This window comes from Coenobita brevimanus, chromosome 66 (assembly GCF_032717465.1).
Source record: "Coenobita brevimanus isolate Jiangsu-jjx chromosome 66, ASM3271746v2, whole genome shotgun sequence".
Classification (NCBI taxonomy): Eukaryota; Metazoa; Arthropoda; class Malacostraca; order Decapoda; family Coenobitidae; genus Coenobita; species Coenobita brevimanus.
In genome coordinates this window covers 29,803,799-29,824,008 of record NC_137019.1, presented here as the reverse complement: position 1 = coordinate 29,824,008, position 20,210 = coordinate 29,803,799, and the positions used below count along the sequence as shown (strand labels likewise).

At 41.5% G+C, this 20,210-nt stretch overlaps 1 protein-coding gene across 1 annotated transcript in view; it reads left to right on the top strand.

The window, feature by feature from the left end:
* LOC145405326 (putative inorganic phosphate cotransporter) overlaps window positions 1-20,210 on the top strand; it is a 418,097-nt gene that overhangs the window by 19,604 nt on the left and 378,283 nt on the right. Inside the window, exons 3-4 of the mRNA XM_080276742.1 lie at window positions 12,819-13,052; window positions 14,792-14,879. Of these exons, the coding sequence (XP_080132868.1) occupies window positions 12,819-13,052; window positions 14,792-14,879 (322 nt within the window). The remainder of the gene's footprint in view (window positions 1-12,818; window positions 13,053-14,791; window positions 14,880-20,210) is intronic.

The following is a 20,210-nucleotide window of genomic DNA, read 5'->3' as shown; positions in this document are numbered from 1 at the left end:
TATGATTAGTTTTTCTGATGGTGTTTGGCACTTTTAGGTCAGAGGAAAGTGAAAGAACAAGACATTATGTAAAGTACAGTAGGAGGCAGTAATGTACTGTATATTTGTCAAAAGTTGCAATGAAATTTAAAACACACACAAATTAATTTGTTGATAAAAGCTATATGAATGTCATACAGTACAGTAGTACACCTGCGTGTAGGATCTTAAGTATCCTATATATTTTATCAAGAAAAATCTGTTGCAAATACACTCACCCTAACAGACACACACACACAAAGTATGAATCTACAATTCATGAATTGCTGATCTTTGCACTATTAGTTTTATGCTACTCAGTTCTCACCAGAACTATACAGTATATCTTACAGTATAGGCTACATAGGCCTAAATATTAAACTCAAATAGGGGTTATTAAACTGTATAGCCTACATGTCTCTCTCAGTACTGATACTTGGGTCGTTTATACAACCTACTTAAGCACAGGGAGGAAATATAACTAAAGAATGTAATACCAACAATAATGATCCAGTAATAAAGAAAACCCTATGCCCAATGTTTTTCATATACAAGTCAATACCGGTAACATATCTGTAGAGAAGGCCTAACTGAAGTTACATCGAGCAACGTCCAGGCTGACATAACGTATGTCAAGAACATTAATTTTCTCTCTACTCAAACAGTTCCAAATGTTAGAAAGCTATAATTAAAAACCCAGGTTAATGTTTTTTCCCTTGAATTACCTGTGGTGTCAGCCACCAGCAACTCGAGAGCAAAAGATGGTTTGAAGGCGCCGGAAACTATTCCGAATTTCTCTTTCACGCGGGGGAAGCTTAGCTCAGCTGAGTCAGCTGATCAACCAGGCAAACACCTTCATAAAGCGTGTAAATATGTAAATGTCATAGTATACCAAATAAATCGGTTACATGTTATTGAAAATAGACAAAGGCGGTACATTCTTGGATAACAATAATGAGATTTTATTATTATTTTTTTATAACTGACTTTTTCTTTAATGTTAAAGGTACATAGCCAAGTAAACCAAGCCCCAGTTCCAATCACTGAGTTATATAATATGGAGTGGCTATCTCATGGCTAACACAACGTAACTGATGTAGCAGCCTCCAGGCGCCAGGGCGGCGCTGATGTAGCGGCAGCCATGTTACACCTCGCCTGATGCCCTATGGTTTTTGAACTGGTGTGTTTGTTGAGTTTTGGAAAGCAGCCGATGATTCCGTAATATATAGTGCCATGGTCAGCTGTGCAGCTATGCAGTTTCTGTATGATAAGCAAAAAGTGTCTCTTTATTAATAATCACTGCTTAGTGGAAATAAAGAATATGATTTTGAATTTGTGTCGGTGTTTCAATATGGCCGCCAAAATCACACGCCCGCGGCGGAGAAAGCCACTCCATATTATATAGCTCAGTGGTTCCAATGCAGGAGGAGACCTTCAAAAGTAATGTATAATTGTATATATGTGCTTCCCAGGGTGAGATTCACATATGTTCACTTGATAATAAGAAATTACCCAGATTTTAAATAAAAAAAAATAACACAATGCGAAAATTCCCCAAAATCACACCCGAATTCATTCTTTCCCCATTCACACCTTGAATTCCCCAAATCTAGGGAAAATTCCCCATTTCTGGCAACACTGGAACTGACGGTGACAGACGGGTGTGACGTGTGAGAGCAGGAAGTTCAGTCTCATGTCCCAGATGTTCGTTCACTTCCCGAAAGTTTTCAGTTTTCTACAAGTCGCACTGCGTCAAATGATCCAAACCAATACAACAAACCTGAGCAAACAGGTAAAGATACCATGATAAAAATGTATTTTTCAGTTATCATGGCTTTTTTGTTTGTGCCACTATTACTTCATAATCGTAAATAGGTGGTTGTGTGTGTTTTGCAATAGAGAACAAAGATGATATTTTTTGTCTGGGTCAAGATAATGGGTGAAGTTGTGCTTGTTTTGGCATGGCCAGGAGCGAAAAAATCGAAAATCCACTCATCATAGCAGCAGGCTCTGAACTGCTTGATGGGAGTGTAGCCTAGGTCAGTCTGAAGATGTTCAGAACATTCGTTCACTTCCCAAAATTTTTTGCAGTTTTTTTTTATATGCCGCACGCAAACTACTCGCAGCTATTTATCGGCTAAACGTCATTCATCGCCGGCGGCCACGGAGGATTTAATGACCTGGAACAGCTTGTACAGCATCCTACTTGTATCCATGACCGCCTTCGGGAGAATTCCAACGACCAATCCTTCTGCTTATGCTGTGAATATTTTCCCTCTTAAGCTCCTCCAATCACAGCCATATCACCTTAACTTGTTCTGGTGTTCCAGTAAGGCCTGAGGACCTTCCCAAGAGGAAGTGGCCGTGGCACTTTGGATCTGCTAAGTGAGAGGCCCTCAGGCAGAAGTCCATCGATTTTCTCATGGATAATTATTGATCCCATGACCGAGAGCCAAGTGAGTCTGTCTCACACGTTTTGGAGGTTGTTCCTTCGGGTATGAAACCATACTTTCCTTTCTCTTATCCTGTGACTAATGCAAAAAAAAAAAAAAAAAAGTTTAATGACGTTTTTCTAATGTTCACAACAAGGAGAAGGCTTACAAGAAGTACAAGAACCACCCCAACCTTGACTGTCGTCTCTTTCATATCTTTGCCCAAAACCGTGTTCAGTTTGTTATTCACTCTGCTTGGGATAATCTCATTCGTAATAAAAACTCTGAACTCACTGTACCCAGAGGGCAAAAGCTACTTTTTTCTAGTCAACCAGACATGGCTTGTTACGATAGGTTATGGTAAACCATTTTAATCCTTGGACCATCAAGAACAATATCCAGGGTCACAACCATGGAAACCAACTTCTGTACGCTGTGAATCCAAGATGGCATCCCAGATGACCGCTGATCCTGTCTATTTTACTATATGAAGATAATTTGCAAAATAAATCGTATGGAATAAGATTTAGTCACCTTTTTATGCCCATTTATTTTGTATTATTTGTCTTCAGAATTTAAAAAAAAAAAATATTCAAAATTACAGACTGTTTATATAAATACATAGTTTTTTAATGAACACTACATTTCTTCCCCTTTAGAAAGTTTGCATACTTTTAGTGACTGAGAAATTTAGCAAAAATACAATTACTGGGTATATAAGCAGCACACATCTGAGGAATGTCAATAACTGAGCATATCATGAACATAAGCTCTTATATCATCTATAATATTCAAGTAAACAGACATTTCATCCATACATCACAACACAATTTATTGTAACTGAGATATAATGCAACCATTATACTTACTAAAATAACTGACACTGATATTTAGTCCAATACAGAGATAATCCTGTTGAAACTGAGAAAAAGGAAATACTATATTTATAGAAAATCTCATAGGAGTCAGACATATCCTAAATTTCCTGGAGGTACTGAGCTCTGGAACTGCTCTCTGGAGATCCACAGCATCTGCAGGCAAGAAAACATGGAACATTCCGTTTGGGACATGAACAATTTCATAAACAACCGTTCCTGCAGCCACAAGTAAGAGATGTAATATTGCTAGTGGTCAAAATTCTGCAATCACTGGAACTGGCATAAGTTCTGCTTGCTTTACTGTCCATCAATATTCGTCCAACGAAGGAATGCAAGGCTTTGCAGTGTGTGCTGTCTTGTCAGTGATTATTGCTAAGGAAGAACATTTCAGATGCTGAATAAAGTATCCTCAGTAGGTGGAAGGAGCTTGAGAAGAGTGATCTTGTTGGTTAAAAATATTTGTATGTGAATCTCACTCAAAGAGATATCTAACATCTCGGCATTCTTTCTGTAGACGGTGACACGTAACTTCTTAGCCTGACTGATAACATCTTCAATTATGATAACATTACCATCACTGCCAAAGTATTCCAAAGCATCCAGCTGGATTATCTTACTTGCTGCTAACCATCTCTTTGCTGGTAAAAAAGAGACTGCAGGTGGTATCACTGCCACTTAGATGGTGAACAAATGGAAGTGGAGGCATCTGTGAGGGTATGCAGAATAAACGAGTGTCTGCCTCTGCATTTGTTGATTCAAGGGCAGGGACTGCAGTTACCTTTCCACTCTGCAACATTACTGGCTTTGTTTCTTCACTGAAACCACCACTTAGATAAATTTTGGTGCTACCATAACTTGAAGACTGGAGGTCATCTTGACACATTTATCACACAGGTTGACAAGTAACTGTGCTTTCTGTATCAAGCAAAGAACTCTGAAGGATCTGGTGCTTTGTACTGGTCTGAAACATCAAATATATGTACCGTTTTTGCTTACCAGTCCTCATCTGTTTTATTGCTTCCTTCATAGTTGGACTTTTGTAGTGATCAAAACACATGTGAATAGCCATTGCATTAGCTAGGACTTCAATGAGAATTGGTTGATTGTATCTAAGTGCAATGACAAAGAACTTTCCATCTTTCACCAGTGAGAAACGATGACACCAGTGCATGACATCAATCATTAATGTACATGTTTTGTCGTACAGTGGCAACCTTTCACAGTTGTTATGCCTGCATCCTCTTTTATAGCCTTCACAAGACTTGATTAGTGCAAATTATGACCAACTTGTGAACACTGATAAATATGGCAGCCGTCTTGGACACCATCTTAAACTTCAAGCTTACAATAGTTGATTTTTACAGGAAAAGATGTGTCAAACTATCAAAGCTGAATTCTTTGTCCCTAAAATCCCAAGAAAACCTGTATTACACTTTATATTACTGCATAATATGACCAACTTATGAACATTTATGGATATGGCAGCCATCTTGGATGCCATCTCGGGTTCCCAGCTTACAGTAGTTGGTTTCCAAGGTTGTGCAGCCGGGTACTGTTCCTGATGATCCAAGGATTAAAATGATATGTCACATTCTTTTATATCAACTCATGACTGTTGAACTGTACATGCCCACTGGGTACTGACTCAGATTCTTCATGCTCCTTTTGACAATTTGCATAAAACTTTTCTAACAAGTTTACTTCATCATTCTTCCCTCCTTTCTCTGCTTTGACGGCTCTGTAACTTTCTTTTTTGTAATGAAAAAAGCGGAACTCGTTGCTCAGAGTATCTCCTCCATTTACGCCTTAGATAAAAATCTGTTCAGTTAATGAACTTTCTCCCCTCACTGATCTCTGTTTTGTATTTTTTTTTTTCTTAGAAGGAACTGTTTTGGGGGCTCGTAGCCTTTGGTTCCTTCTTCCTCGCATAAAAAAAAAAAAAAATGGGCCTGAAAGGGTTCATCCTGTTTACCACAGTAGTTTATGTGCATACACCCTGCCTAGGTTAATTCGTCTTAGTCCGTCGACTTGTACCTTTCCTGCTTACTAGAAGATTGGCACATTCAGCCTCTCCCAAGTGACCAATCCCAACCCTTCAGTTATCGCCCAATTGCATAACATCCAATATTTCCAAAGTTTTTGAATTTATTCTTAACAAAAATATTTTAAAGCACCTTTCCTATCTGAATCTTCCTTCCAATCGCCAGTATGGGTTCCACCTGCTATTCTCTGCTGACGATCTTCTCATCTTCCTTTCGGACTCCTGGTCATCCTCCTTTTGAGACTTTGGTGAAAGCTTTACCATTTCACTTAACATCTCGAAAGTTTTCGATGGAGTCTGGCATAAATCTTCAATTTCCAAACTCCCCTCTTAAGGTTTCTCTCTTTCCATCTGTGCCTTCGTCTATAGGTTCCTTTCTGGTAGTTCTATAGCTGCTGTTGTAGATGGCCACCGTTCTTCTAGAGCTATCGGTAGTGGTGTTTCTCTGGGATCTGTTTTATCAACAATTCTCTTCCTTTCTTATGAACAGCTCTCTTTCTTCTATTCGGTAGTGACCTTCCAATCTGTTTATCTAACCCTATCTACTCATGCTGATGACTCCCCCCTGCACCTTTCCATCTGCTTCTCTCAGCGCCCATCTCAGCGGCTGCTTCAGTAAACAAGGGATGAGGCTATGGCACACTAAGCTTAATGTCTGACTTGACTCATATTTTTGATTGGGATAAACATATTCTTGTTATTTAAATGCCTGAAAAAAAAAAAAAAAAACTTAGTTCTTGCAACTTTGAACCTTTAGAAATATACTGCAAGAGTGTCCTCTCATTTTTACTGTGATATCCAACTCAGTCCTACTTCATCTTTGAATGTACTTGGGGTTTCATTCTCTCAGGAATTTGAATTTGGAGCATTGTATTGCAGAGGCATTTGCCAATAAAGAATTCATGATAGGGGTGTTCTTGGACATCCATAAAGCCTATGACATGACCTGGCGACACGGTATACTAATGAAGCTCTATGCTTATGGTTTAAGAGGAAATTTGCCTGTTTTTATTTCAAATTTCTTAAGGGACAGAACTTTCTCTGTCAAATTGCCCCGTAACGTAACATCGGATATATTTATCCAGGAAAACGGGGTGCCACAGGGAAGTGTGCTTAGTCCTACTTTATTTAGTATTATGATCAATGATATTCTGTCATCAGCTCCCATCCCGAGGAATCTTAAATACTCACTCTACGCTGACGATTGTGCAATATGGCACTCTTCCCGTAATGCACAATTTTCGGCTGGGCGGATTCAAGCAGCCCTTGACTCCGTCCACCAATGGGCCTTGCAGTGGGGATTTAAGTTTTCCGTACGTAAGTGTGCCGCTATAGTTTTCACTAATCGTAACGTACCTAATTTGTGCTTAACTTTGGATAATCAGGCGGTACCTTTTCAAAATTCTGTAAAATTTTTAGGAATACATTTTGATCGTAGAATGAATTTTAAACTTCACGTTAATACTTTGCTTGCTCGTTGTGATAAACCGTTAAATGTCCTCAAGTACCTAGCGGGTACTACCTGGGGTGCCGACAGAAAATCTTTATTAATGGTGTATAAGTCCCTTATTCGATCGAAGCTAGACTATGGCGCACAGGTGTATGGCTCGGCATCCGATGCCACGCTGAAAGGATTGGATGTGTTACAGAATAAATGTTTGCGAATGTGTCTTGGAGCTGTCCGGTGTACCCGTGTAGCTCGTATGGAAGTGGAGGCGAATGTGCCTCCCCTCCGTATTCGCCGTGACCACCTGGCCTTGTCCTATGGTGTAAGGACATTAAGAAAAAGTAATATCGGCAATGTGGCCTGTACCCCCCTGCGTCAATACCACCACCTTCTGTGGGGGGTGCGTCGGCCACTTGCCGCTCGCCTCCACTTACTGACTCAGGAGCTTGATGTGGACCCCAGTGACTGTGACAAGTTGGTGCTTAAAAATATAGCGCCTTGGGAGCCACCCGGCTTTACAGTCGATGTTACATGGCTCCCAGCACCAAAGGCCAAGGCGCCGGAGGCGGAGGTCCACCACTTGTTTCGTAAGATCATTGTTCGTCACTTGGGGTCCCATCAATTGTACACTGACGGCTCCAAGTCGAGTGAATGTGTGGGTGCAAGTGTGTGGTCGACTGAATGTGTTCTCAGGTATCGGTTGCCGACTCATACATCTGTGTTTACTTCAGAACTTTTTGCTATTGACAAAGCCATAGACTATGCCCTCAATTCTAGACATGACTCATTTGTCATATTTTCAGATTCAAAATCAGCCCTTCAGGCAATTGCATCTTGCACTATGGACTCTCATGAGATCCAGGGCCGCATCGTTAATAAGTTGCATTCATGCAACAAGTCATTCACGCTGATCTGGGTGCCTGGTCATTGTCGTATCTACGGCAATGAGCAGGCTGACTTACTTGCAAAGTCGGCTGTGGAGCTCGAGGAGACTTGGGACGTTCCTCGTGATCTACGGTCGAGTCTATCTCTCGGAAAGAAATCAATAAATCTTCTGTGGCAAGGTCAGTGGACCAGACTAAATATTCCAACTTGTAAGCCGTACCTGGCGACTGGGACACTGCCAAAAGTCCCAGTCGCCTAGAAGAAAAAGTGTTGGCACGACTACGGCTGAATGCCACCGTTTTAACCCACATAAAACCTTATATGGAAAGACGCTTCCACCGCACTGTGACATCTGTAATGCGTGTTATCTATCAGTCATATCATCCTGCGCTGTCGGCGATTTATTCGTGAACGCGATTCACTTATGAATTACTGGCGGGCGCAGTTGACGTCCCCTTCACCCTTTCCACCATCCTGGGTGATGGGGACATTGTTATGACTGATAAATTGATGGCTTTCTTGAGAGAGACCGGACTGATCAGAGTGATGTGACTTTTTTACTGTGTGGTTATGGTTTTTATGAACAGTAAATATGTATATATTGTAATATTAATTAGGGTTGACAGTTGACATATTTTAAATAGTTCCTCCTCCCACCGATCTATTTCTAATATAGATGTCCCCTACATTAACCCAAATTCCTCGCCTGACAGTCACCAGCTGATGAGTGCAAGTGTGCAATATAGGAAGGTATTGGGCACTTGCAGTCGATGGTAGTCTGCTGGGCGAGGTTCTTCAATTTTTGTATAAATTATGTAAATACATTATATTATCTTGCTTAAGTTATTCTAATTAGGGACGACAGCTGACGTATATGGAAATGTTCCTGACTCGTCTGGTTCCCTTTCATATATTGATGTCCCCTATATTAGGTTGTGCCTCGACTGACAGTCACCAGGTGATGAGTGCAGGTATGTAATGTAGAAAAGCATTACATATCTGCAGTCGATGGTGTTCTCTTGGTCGAGGCTTTTTTACCATTAGTGTAGGTCTAGTTATTTGTCTCTTAGGATTTAGTATAGGTTAGCGATTTGTCTGTTAGGTGGTTAGTTTTAGGGTCTTTAGATTAGGTATTTTGTTTATAAGTAATATAAGGTTAAAAATATAAAAAATAAATAAAAATAATAAAAATAAAACTACAAAAAAATAATAAAATAAAAATTATTATATATATATGTACGTGTGCATGAAAGTGTGTATGTTCATATGCATGGATGTGTGTATGTATGTATGTATGTATGTATATATATATGTTTGTATATATATGTATATATGTGTCAATATATATACATATATATATATATATATTTGCCTTAATGATCAGAGGCTTCGGCCTCAATGGTCGATAGGCAAAAAAAAAAAAAAAAAAAAAAAAAAAAAAAAAACTCAGGAATTATTTTGCAAAGATATTACCTCTCTTGTAAAATCTGCTTCCAAGAGAATAGGTATGCTAAGCGAATTCCATGCCTTCTTTACCACTGCACAGTTGTTGACTTTATGTTTTTTTTTTCCCCCTTTGTAGAGTACAACTCTCATGTGATGGTAGGCTCCCCACATACAGTACTTATCAACACTCTGGAGTCAAAATCTTCTCGTCTTATTAATTCTTCTCCTCTTACTGGCTCCATCTAACCTGTCTTTTACCGCACTGTTGCATCATCTCTTTTCTATCACTGCTCCATTTGCCACTGTTCCTTTGAACTCAGTGCTTACTTTCCACCACTGTGGCCGCATAGCACCCGTCAATCAGGAAAGTATCATTCCTTTCTGCCCAACTCCTTAAATGCAAGAGTTAACCGTTACTCCCAGTCCTTCATGTATGCAACAGGTCAGGTGTGTCTTCATCTGTCTGTGCTTCTTACTGTCTATGAATTCCAGTCTTTTAAATGCAGTGTGCCCAGGCATCTGGAAACAAACAGCTCTTTGGCTCTTTTTTATTTTGTTTTTATTTTTCTTGGAGAGACCAATCTTGTGGGATCGTGTTCTTTGTTTCCCCTTCTCTGCATAAAAAAAAAAAAAAAATGTTTGTTATTTACCCAGAGGTCTCTTAATCGTTGAGGCAATGTTTAGTCGGTGGAAAACAGCAACTTTTCCAAATAGCCTCCCACTTTGCACTGTTGTGATCCCACAGGTGTTACGAGCAGCTTTTCTACCACCATACTATAGCAAAAATTCAATTTTAACCTGCCGCATGCCAGCTATTTTTAGCCCTAAGGGTCACCCCAGTGCCGGCCATTTTTCGATCTTTTTTTTTTTTTTTTTGGCTAAAATGATAGATTTTGATGTGGAAACAACGAATTTCGCTGTTAAAATGCTGACCGAGGCTCAGAAATGGGTTTTATTCAGTCCGGTATACTACAGGTATAGTTGCTCTCTCATGCTCACTACGTATGTGAAAGCCGTTTACTATGTAAGGTATACTCAGGTATTTATGCTGGGAAGGTAGAGCAATGTTCAGTATACTTTTCAGATTACTTATTACATCAGCATCTATCACAATTTGCGTGTCTTTCTCACTGTGAATGCATTATCTTACACTTACTTGAAGATAGGTACAACCTGACTTCATTACGTACAGTCCTGGCACTTACAAGAAGGTATTTACAACTTGACTTCGGTAGATAATCCTTACACTTACAAGAAAATATTTACACCTTACGCTTACGTGAAAATATTTTAAAAATGCCTTCACTGTGTACAGCACTGGGTGAGGCACACAGGCACAGTGAGGCAGAGCGAGTGTAAGGGGGGGAGTGAGTGAGTGTATAGCCTTGACAGCGTGGGGGATGATAGAGGAGCAGTTACCTTACATGCCTGCCAATTTTTACCCATGAATCTTGAAAAATGCGGTCACAGTGAAGTTTTTTACATTAGACTGTTTTAACCCACGGCATCCCGTCGACGTTCTTTAACGTCCACACGTTTTTTCACTTCCAATCCCGTCGACGTACATAAACGCGAAAAAATTGCAAGGTCCCTAATTTGCACAATTTTCAATTTTCGCGAGTCATTTTTGGTATGTATACACGTGACACCTTCCTCAACAAGATGCTAGGCAGGGACAATGCCTTACCCAGCATGACCTCCTCCCCCCCTGCATGCCATTGTCTCAGCAATTCACCTGTTATCAGTGACCTGGCCAGTATAGCCATGTCATGCCACGATACGAAATTCAGGGCCAGAGTGATTCCCCAATCAATGACAATGTGGAGGACAAACTTTACATAGCATTAGAGGAAGTAACAGTTAGAAATGATGATCAGGTAATGTGGCAAAAAGAGGTCAGGTATTAGTGAGTGAAACAATGCTTATAATGCCTATATTACTGCTTGAAAACCAATATACTCTTGTACTACATATAAATTCGTACCAAGTAAATAAATAAATACCGTTTATGAGTGGTGTAAAATAGTTATCCTCCCATAGAACTCGTTTTCTTTGGTGCCAGCCTGACAGAAAACCCAGTAAGGTAAGGAGGTACTCCTACCTGTAATGAGTATTTTAAACCTCAGGTGAGCGATTTCTCTATGAATTTTCAATGTTTCTCACCAAAAGCGAAGGTTTGAGCCCAAAAAAAATTTTTCCTAAAATGGTCAGGATTTGGGGGAGTCAGTGGTGGAAAAGTGGTTGGGATGGGCGGGTTAAAACAGCACTGGCACTGACTGTGCAATTATGTCAGACCGTTTTAAAACGGCACTGACACGTTGCGGGTTAAAGATGGTCATAAGAGAATAAATGTTGCAGACTTCTACAACATTGCTTGTATTTTGATTCAAACACCGATAGAATGATGAAATCTACATTTCTCAAAGTTGCAGATGTACTTGCTACCAAAATTCCAAAACTGACTCAGAAGCTTTTGAGTTTGCTTTAGAACATCATCATTCCGCATGTCAAGGAGTTCTACTTGTGCATTAGCACAATAGCTTTGTTGGTCTAAGTCTGACAGATTCTAAACTCATTTGCTGTCAACAGGTATGGGGTTAATGTGAGGAACAACAACGTTCTTCTACTTTAATACTCAGAAAACCTATTTGCAATACTTTTTTATTTTTTATTTTTTTACAAATGCTTAAGGTTCGATGTATTCGCTTCTGGTTATCGTTCACCCACAACACAGGGAATAATAACTGATTAACTGGCCACATATCCAGAAATTTCGACTTTGTTGGCCACATCTGGCGAAAATGTAGTTTTAGGATCACTGCTTTATATGCTAAAGGAATGATTTACAGCCTAAGACAACCCGGATAGGGATCCAACTGTATAACAGAGTGGAAGCAAAACTACGGTAAGATCATCGCAAAGCAGAGAATTGTCTATACGCGGGAAGGACCGTCTTTGGAACCCTAGTGTGACAGCACAATTTTATTAATTTTTTTACTTTCTTTTTTTTTTGGGGTGGGGGGTGGGGGGTGGGGTTAGAATGAGCATGGACAGGGCGAAATAAGCTCACGGAAGTGGAAAGGACGAATTGGGATTGTGGTGGCTGGTGGGGCAGGGAGGTAAAAGTAGGTCATTTAAGCAGGGTGGTACTGCCATGGTTGATATTTAACCAACATTTGTCCAAGAGCATGGAAAGAGGAAGCATTCGTTACTCTCGTACAGTTTGTGACTTGAGACAGATGAAAGCTGATTCCAGCCGTTACAACGCCCTTTTCCAAATTCTCTCTCTCTCTCTCTCCTTGTAACTCGTAAAGTATGCTTTTGGTGTGGAAATTTGAACTACATACTTTTCCCGCCACTTTATCACTCAGTATCTGATACCGGATACCAGAAATTGTTGGGAGAGGGTGTGGATGTTTACCAGGAGATGAAATTTGTCAGAGTTACGGCTAGGATGGACTGCGTGTACGGTACATAATGGCTGAGTAGAGCGTGATAGTTATTAAGCAGCTACAGTTCATTGTTACTGTTTTGTTACACATGATCACATTACGCACAGCCAATATTGTGGAACTTGATACTGTGCCTAAGTGCCAAGGACAAGGATTTATGATGTTCATGTAAAGAACTAGATGCACTAACAGAGTTTTTTTTTTTCTATCAAACCTCAGGAGGGCGACTTTGATTGGGACGAGCAGACTCAAGGGCTGATCCTGGGTGCATTTTTCTGGGGCTACACTGCCACTAACTTCGCGGGTGGGCGTGCTGCAGAGTACCTGGGTGGTCGTCTGGTGTTCGGATTGGGTATAGTGGTACCCTCTGCCCTCGGCCTTTTCTCGGCTCTCTGTGCCTCCGTCTCTAAAGAGTTCTTCATCGTATTAAGGGTTCTGCAGGGAATGGCGCAAGTAAGTCATTTGTGTATAGCTAAACAGAGGCGTGTAAAATGGTCACTATGTCACTGTCTATTATGCCGTGAAATTCTCGCACATATCAGTGGAAGCAACAAAGTGGACTTCACTAATAAATATTATTGTGCAAAACTTAAAGTTTTAGACTCTTTCCATGCAAGGCCACTATTTGTATAGTCATCTATCTATTGCCGGGTGCCTTAATCCAGCAAGGGGTGGCCACAAACAAATCATCTTCATGTCGCTCTGTCCCCCTCCATTTCACTGCCCTACTTCCAGCTCACACACCCCCTCTCATATACCTCTCCACTTCATCCATCCATCTCAACCTCTGCCTCCCCCTCCCTCTCCCCATCTTCACCTCACTCACATACACTCTCCTGGTCAATCTCTCACTCTCCATACGACCAAACCACCTTAGTGTGTTTCTGCTAACGCTTCCTGTCACATCCGCACCACAATGCTCCTTCATTTCCACATTTCTCTGTCTTTCCATGTGACACCACATGCTCCTCTCAAATAACTCAATTCCACTGCTCTCACTCTTGACTTCTGTCCCTTCGACAAGGTCTAAGCTTCAGTTCCATACGTTAGAGTTGGTATCACAACACTGTCATGTAGTAACTTTGTCACATCCACGCTCACTTCCCTGTTTCTTATCACTGCTTTCAAGGAACCAGCAACCTTTCTTCCATGTTGTACGCTTTCAAGCACTTCATCCTCTAAACATCCATCCTTACTTATCACACTACCCAAGTTCTTAAACACACTCCCATTTTCCAATTCCTCGTCATCCAACCTCACTTTACATTCATTAACTTCACTTCTCTTGAAGACCATAACTTTACTCTTCCCTACATTCGCCTTTAGATTCCGTTTCTTACATACCCTCCCAAACTCATCCATATAGTAAACAAAATAATAAATTATGGAATTGGATGTTTGTCATTGAATGGACAGAGACCAACTTTAGCTGATGCTCTTTCGAAAATGATATAGAAATTGACATTTTCTGTCATGAGTGGCCCACTCTGTATCTTACTGTGAGCAACCTTATACAGTTTCATTAACTGAATGAGACATACTGTCTAAAGGTTAACAGAGCGTGGAAACGTGGAAACTGCGATACTATTCGTAATAGACCTTATCGTGTAAATTCTTGTAAGGAGTTTTAGGGTTTGGAAAAAATAATCATAGCCATAAGTGGGTTCAGCAGGAAAAGAGAAAACGAAGAACGTAAAGATCGTTCACTAGGAACAATTAAAAAAAAAAAAAGGCACCAGCAATTATGTTATTTAATAGGCCTTTTAAAACAGTAGGGCTTAGTTTTCAAGAATTAAATTATCTAGAAGAACGGAAAATTGATTGCATGCCTTCAGCAGTTGATATTTCCTTCTTTCTTTGAAATGTGACTTACCTTGTCCTCTGACAGACCTACACCAAAATTTGAAAACCTGCTACTTGGACCATCCCAATATATAAAAAAATTACAATGGCTTTGAATTAGTATTTCCTTTAAACTTATGGACAGGCAAACAGAGAGACAAAGATGCAGTGTTAGAAGCAACTTTAGACTACCTTTGATGGCGGAGGCAACGGTAAATGTCACAATGGGCTTCGCCTGAACAGCTGATGGCAAAAATTAGTGACGCTGCACCATGAAGCGTTGTGGAATAGCTTTGACTCTATTCCACCCTCGTTATCTTCTTTATTCCATGTGTGTTGTACTCCACCAGGGTGTCTTCTTCCCAGCCGCTCACTCCATGTTGGCTGCCTGGGTCCCACCTCATGAGAGAGGATCCTACAATTCTTTCGTTTTTTCAGGTGGGTCTTGACAGCAAGCAAGTCTCTCTCTCTCTCTCTCTCTCTCTCTCTCTCTCTCTCTCTCCTGCATATATATATATATATAATCGACATGACCTTTTAATATTTCCCATAAAGAAAGCAAGCTTTCTTTTTCCTGCCGTTGTAGGAGGCAGTAACATGCATGAAAACATACTGAGCAGTAAGGCATGGAAAAAATAATTCATGAATGTGTAACATGGACTTGATTCTTCTATCTCTATTGTGACCACCACTTGTGGATTCCACTGAGCTACAAAAGTTCTAAATGCATGCTCAACATTTATTTACTGACTTATGTAATCCCTTCTGGATGTTTTACAGTAATTCTTAGCCAAATATACACTGCCGACAGTACCAGGGCACAACACAGTTTCCTTCTCAGACAGGGCTTGTCCAGATTCTTTAGCCGATAATACAAATGTGATAAGGTTGGCCATTGTTTAAACCACCCCCCCCCGTCCCGACCACTTTTCCACCACTGACTCTCCCCAATCCCGACCAATTTTGGATAAATTTTTTTTTGGCTCAAACCTCAGCTTTTGGTGAGAAATCACAAAGAAAGTGGTCACCAGGGTCTATAAGTGGCCTAGAAAGGTATATCTTTGTTACACCTGGAACCGTGTTCTATGGAGGTGATCTGTGGCTGTCACGTTTTCTATGGTAGGGATTAGTATGGCAAACCATTCACACTAGGTAGCTATTTATTTATTACAAACAAAAAAACATGTAGTACACGAGTACATTGGTTTTTATACAAAAACAGAGGTGAAATAAGCATTGTTCCATCGGGCGAACCTAGCGAAATCGCCCAAACTGTTCACCGATGATTCACTAACATTGTTATTTCATCATACACTTCATTTTTTCAACTTACATAATACTTTTCCAATAACATTATACCCTTTTCCACTTTAGAGAACTGTTTTCACATATATACAGGCCTTACAATAATATTTAGCGTAATGTTAGCGCATATTTACGTAGTGAGTAAACTCGCTGTGACTTGTTTCAACTCACATTCCCTTTTTTCACCTTACATAATACTTTTCCAATAACATGATACCCTTATCCACTTTAGAGAACTGTTTTCACATATTTACAGGCCTTCAGATAATATTTAATGTAATATTGCCGCATAATTACATAGAGAGTGAAGTCACAATGACTGTTGTTTCAACTTACACTCTATTTCTCAACTTATATAATACTTTTCCACTAACATTACACCCGTTTCCACTTTATATAATTGCTATCACATATTTACAGACATTACTATTCTACTGAGCGTCATATTATCGCATATTTATACAGTGAGTGAACTCGCGATATCACGTGTTTCAACTTGCACTATTTTTCAACTTATATAATACTTTCCCACTAACATTACACCCGTTTCAACTCAATATAATTATCACATACTTACCACCCATACCATTATACTGAGCATCATATTATCGCATATGTACAGGCCTTACTTCTACAGTGAGCGTCATAATATCGCTATTACATGCAATATCAGTAACATAGAAAGTTGTGATATTCCTTGAAACATGGCTCAAGGCACAACACTACGTTGCAGTCTACACACTCGTATCTTGTTTCTTTTCTGTGAGTGGCTGGTCTTACTGTTGAGTGCTTGCATACATGGCAGCAGTGCTGGGGTCTATGACGGTTTGGTTGAGGAGGGATGCTGCTTGGGTAGTTGCGTCCTGCGAGGTGTAGGGAAGTCTGGGCTGCACTTGGGGTGCTGGAGCGGTGTGGGGCCTTGTCCTGTGCGTACTTGGCGATAATATCACGAGACAGCTCCCTCACAAACCCCTCAAAGGTCTCAGAGATTCCCGTTGTCATGTCATGAAGGTAGTGTGCGTTGAGGACCGTGATGTCGAGCAAGTGGAAGAAGAGCTTTTTGTACCACTTCATCGTGGTCCTAGCACACTCCACAGTGGAAATCATGGAGTCAGACTGATCCACTTGCCTCATGTTGATATTATAGTCCAGTACTGACTCTGATTTCCAGATGTGGCGCCTCCTCTTGCTGCGGTGATCCACTGAGTCTGTGCAGTGCATCAGAGGGTGGTGTACAGTCGACAGGAGGCAAACTTCCCTGTTGTGGTTCCACAGGATGGCAAGGATGTTATTTGCCTGGAAGAAAACCACCTCGTTCTTGTCAAGTTTCCTCCCAACCTTCACCATATGGCGATGGTTTCTCTTTACTGTACCACAGACTCCAGTGTCGTGTTGGTGGAGGAACCGAGCGAGAAGAGGGCTAGTGTATCAGTTGTCCAGGTACAGCACATGACCACGATGAAGGTACTCCTCTATCATTGTCTTCACAACGGCCCCTGAGATTCCAATACTATGATGTTCTATTATGTCTGTCTGTGCGCCGGTGTACAAGACTATGTCTTGCACATAACCAGTCTTACAGTCACACATAACAAAGATCTTGAACCCGAAACGTTGTCTTTTGCTGGGTATGTACTGGCAAAAGGAAATATTGCCTCTCCACAACACAAGACTCTCGTCTATGGCGAGGTCTCTGTAAGGATAAAATGATCAGCAGAACATTTCCCGCAGCTGATCAAAGACGTGCCTAATTCTCCTCATTTTATCTGTGTTATTAGCATTAGCAGGGTCGTCTGCATCATGAAAGTGGAGGCGGCTGAGAATTTGCTGGGATCGATTACAACCCATTACCTTACCAAAGAAAGGTGTGCTGGTCATTGGATCTGTGGTCCACTATGCGGGAATTTGATTTTTTCATACTACACCCATCAAGAGAACCAGGGCCAGAAATACGAACATCTCACCTAGGGTTAAGGGATAGTCATATTGCTGGGAGTGCCTGCTCGTTGTACCTTCACGCTCACTTTCACAGCGCTGGCTGCTTGGAAATAAGTTTGTTTGCTCCACTATGCAGCCCACAAACTCCTTGCCAAAGAACAGGTGGAAGAAATCCACCCTGGTGGAGCCTGGTGGATACCTGTAGCCATGCAGCCAGACCTCCAATTAGTGAAGGGGTGAATGATGGGAGTGAAATTACTCCCATCTTCCCAGTCCCACAACACACTACCGTCTCCAGCCTCGTCCTCATCGTCACCTTCATCAGGGTGGGAAGGGGAGGGTGATGGGGGAGGTTGGGGAGGTGGAGAGCGGCGCCCTTCCCCACTCACACTCCTCTTCCCTCTCCCTTTTCCTTTCCCCTTTCCCTTCCCTTTCCTTCCTTTCCCCACATCATGGGGCTGTGGGGAGGAAGTGCGGGAATATTGTGGGGCAAAAGACATGCTAGGGAGCGGCTCCATCTCGCCTCCCTGCTGCCCACGTACACCACATGCTCGTGCTGCCTCCCTCGCACCACTTTCCCTTTCACTGCTCACTCCCGCCACACCACTTTCCCTTTCACCCCTCACTCCCACCACATCACTCGCGCCTTCCCCAGGCAACACAGAAGCACCATACCTGATTTTCCTTCTCGCCGCATGTTCGGATCCTCGTTGTGAAATTTTCTCCCTCCTCACCCACGAGGTAATATAACGTCCTATGCCGCTGTCCTCATCCTCGTCCTTGTCCTCGTCCTCATCTGACTTTCTGTCTACGGGCTGGAGAGAGGTCCGTGCATGTGTATGGGGTCCAGGCTGGCCTTCCCTTGCCTTACAGTACGCAACATACCGCACTTTCCTCAGTGAAGGGACCTCTTCATCACTGCTGCTTGTTTCCTCCTCAGGCTGCACATAATCCCTATCCTCCACATCGTCATCCAGTAAAGAATCACTGTCGCCTGTGAAGGTGTCAAGGGCGGATTGAATTTCGTCCTCAGAGAGACCTCTATGCGCCATGTCTGACCTGGGTCACTGCAAACAGGTGAGTGACCGAAACAAGGGGGCGAGCAGGTCACACGGGGTCTGGGAGCGGGCCTGCCTGGTGGCAGTTAGGGGAGGCTTGCCTGAGTGTGCATACCAAAAATCACGCACAAAATTTGAAAATTGTGCAAATTAGGGACCTAGCAATTGAGGTGTGTTTATATACGTCAACGCGACTGGCAGGGACAAAACGTGTGGATGTATATATACGTCAACGGGACAATGCGGGTTAAGCTGATTCGCTCAGCGTTACAACCACTCATCTCCAGGTCAGGTGAATGGTGGGTGTTTCGGACGTCTGGATTTGGAGCATACGGAGAGTACAAATGGGAAATGTGGTGAGCAAAATGGATGAAGGCTGAGATAAAGTCATATACTAAGCAAAGATGAATAAAAATTAGTAATACATAACATTTGCACATTGTCTCCTTTCATTAAGTAAACATATGTTGGATCTTCACTCTCTTAGCTTGGTTAAAAGAAATCTCTATATTGGCAACAAACAGTCCTCCGCTCACTCGCAGACTGATTTGGTTTCCATCTTTTGGTTTCTTGCATCAGACAGTCGCTCATAAAAGAAAGTAACACCTTTTGATGAGAGGCCTTGTAACTCGTGGCATTCAGGATGCACCTTACGTCAAGGATGGGGGCAAGGGATGGGGTCTGTGGGTTGAGTTGATCTGCACAAAACATGGCTTCACGCCATGTTCCGGATCAGTCACAGCTCAGTTTGAAATATGAAGTATACCTTCACAATCATACACCAACAACATAACTTTCCAGCAACCACACGGTACCACTCCCACAGGATTAATGCGCTGATTGTCCTACACCTTCACAAAGTTTATACAATTTTTTTTTTCTCTCGTCTGTCTGTCTGTCTCTGTCTCTGTCTTTCTCTCTCTGTCTCTCTCTCTGTCTCTCTGTCTCTCTCTCATTCTTTGATGTGACGAACCAGATTCCTGCCAACACACTCACGAACATAAATTCTCTCACGAATATCACTCACGAACATAATTTCACTCACAAACACAATTTTACTCACGAACAGAATTTTTCTGTCTCTGTCTCTGAGTCTTTGAGGCGATGAACCACATTCCTGCCAACGCACTCACGAACATACATGCACGAGATATGTTCCCACTCCAGATACGCAATAAAACTGTCATGCATAACTGAAAAATAATCCCTAAACCCCAGCATACGTATGATAAAACCTCCAGACATTGTTTCCCACCAGTGAGAGGGAGGGGGGGGGGGATGAAAGCATGAACTAGGTGGTGTTATGCACATCTTATATCAGGTTCAAGTGTTTTAGGCCAAAATTGAAGGGATTTGTACTATAATTCAACATTACATATGGCAGATATTCCTTTATAACGTATTATTAAACATATGTAATCACGTTTACCCACAGAACTCAGTCGATAGTGAGTTTTTTATTAAACGG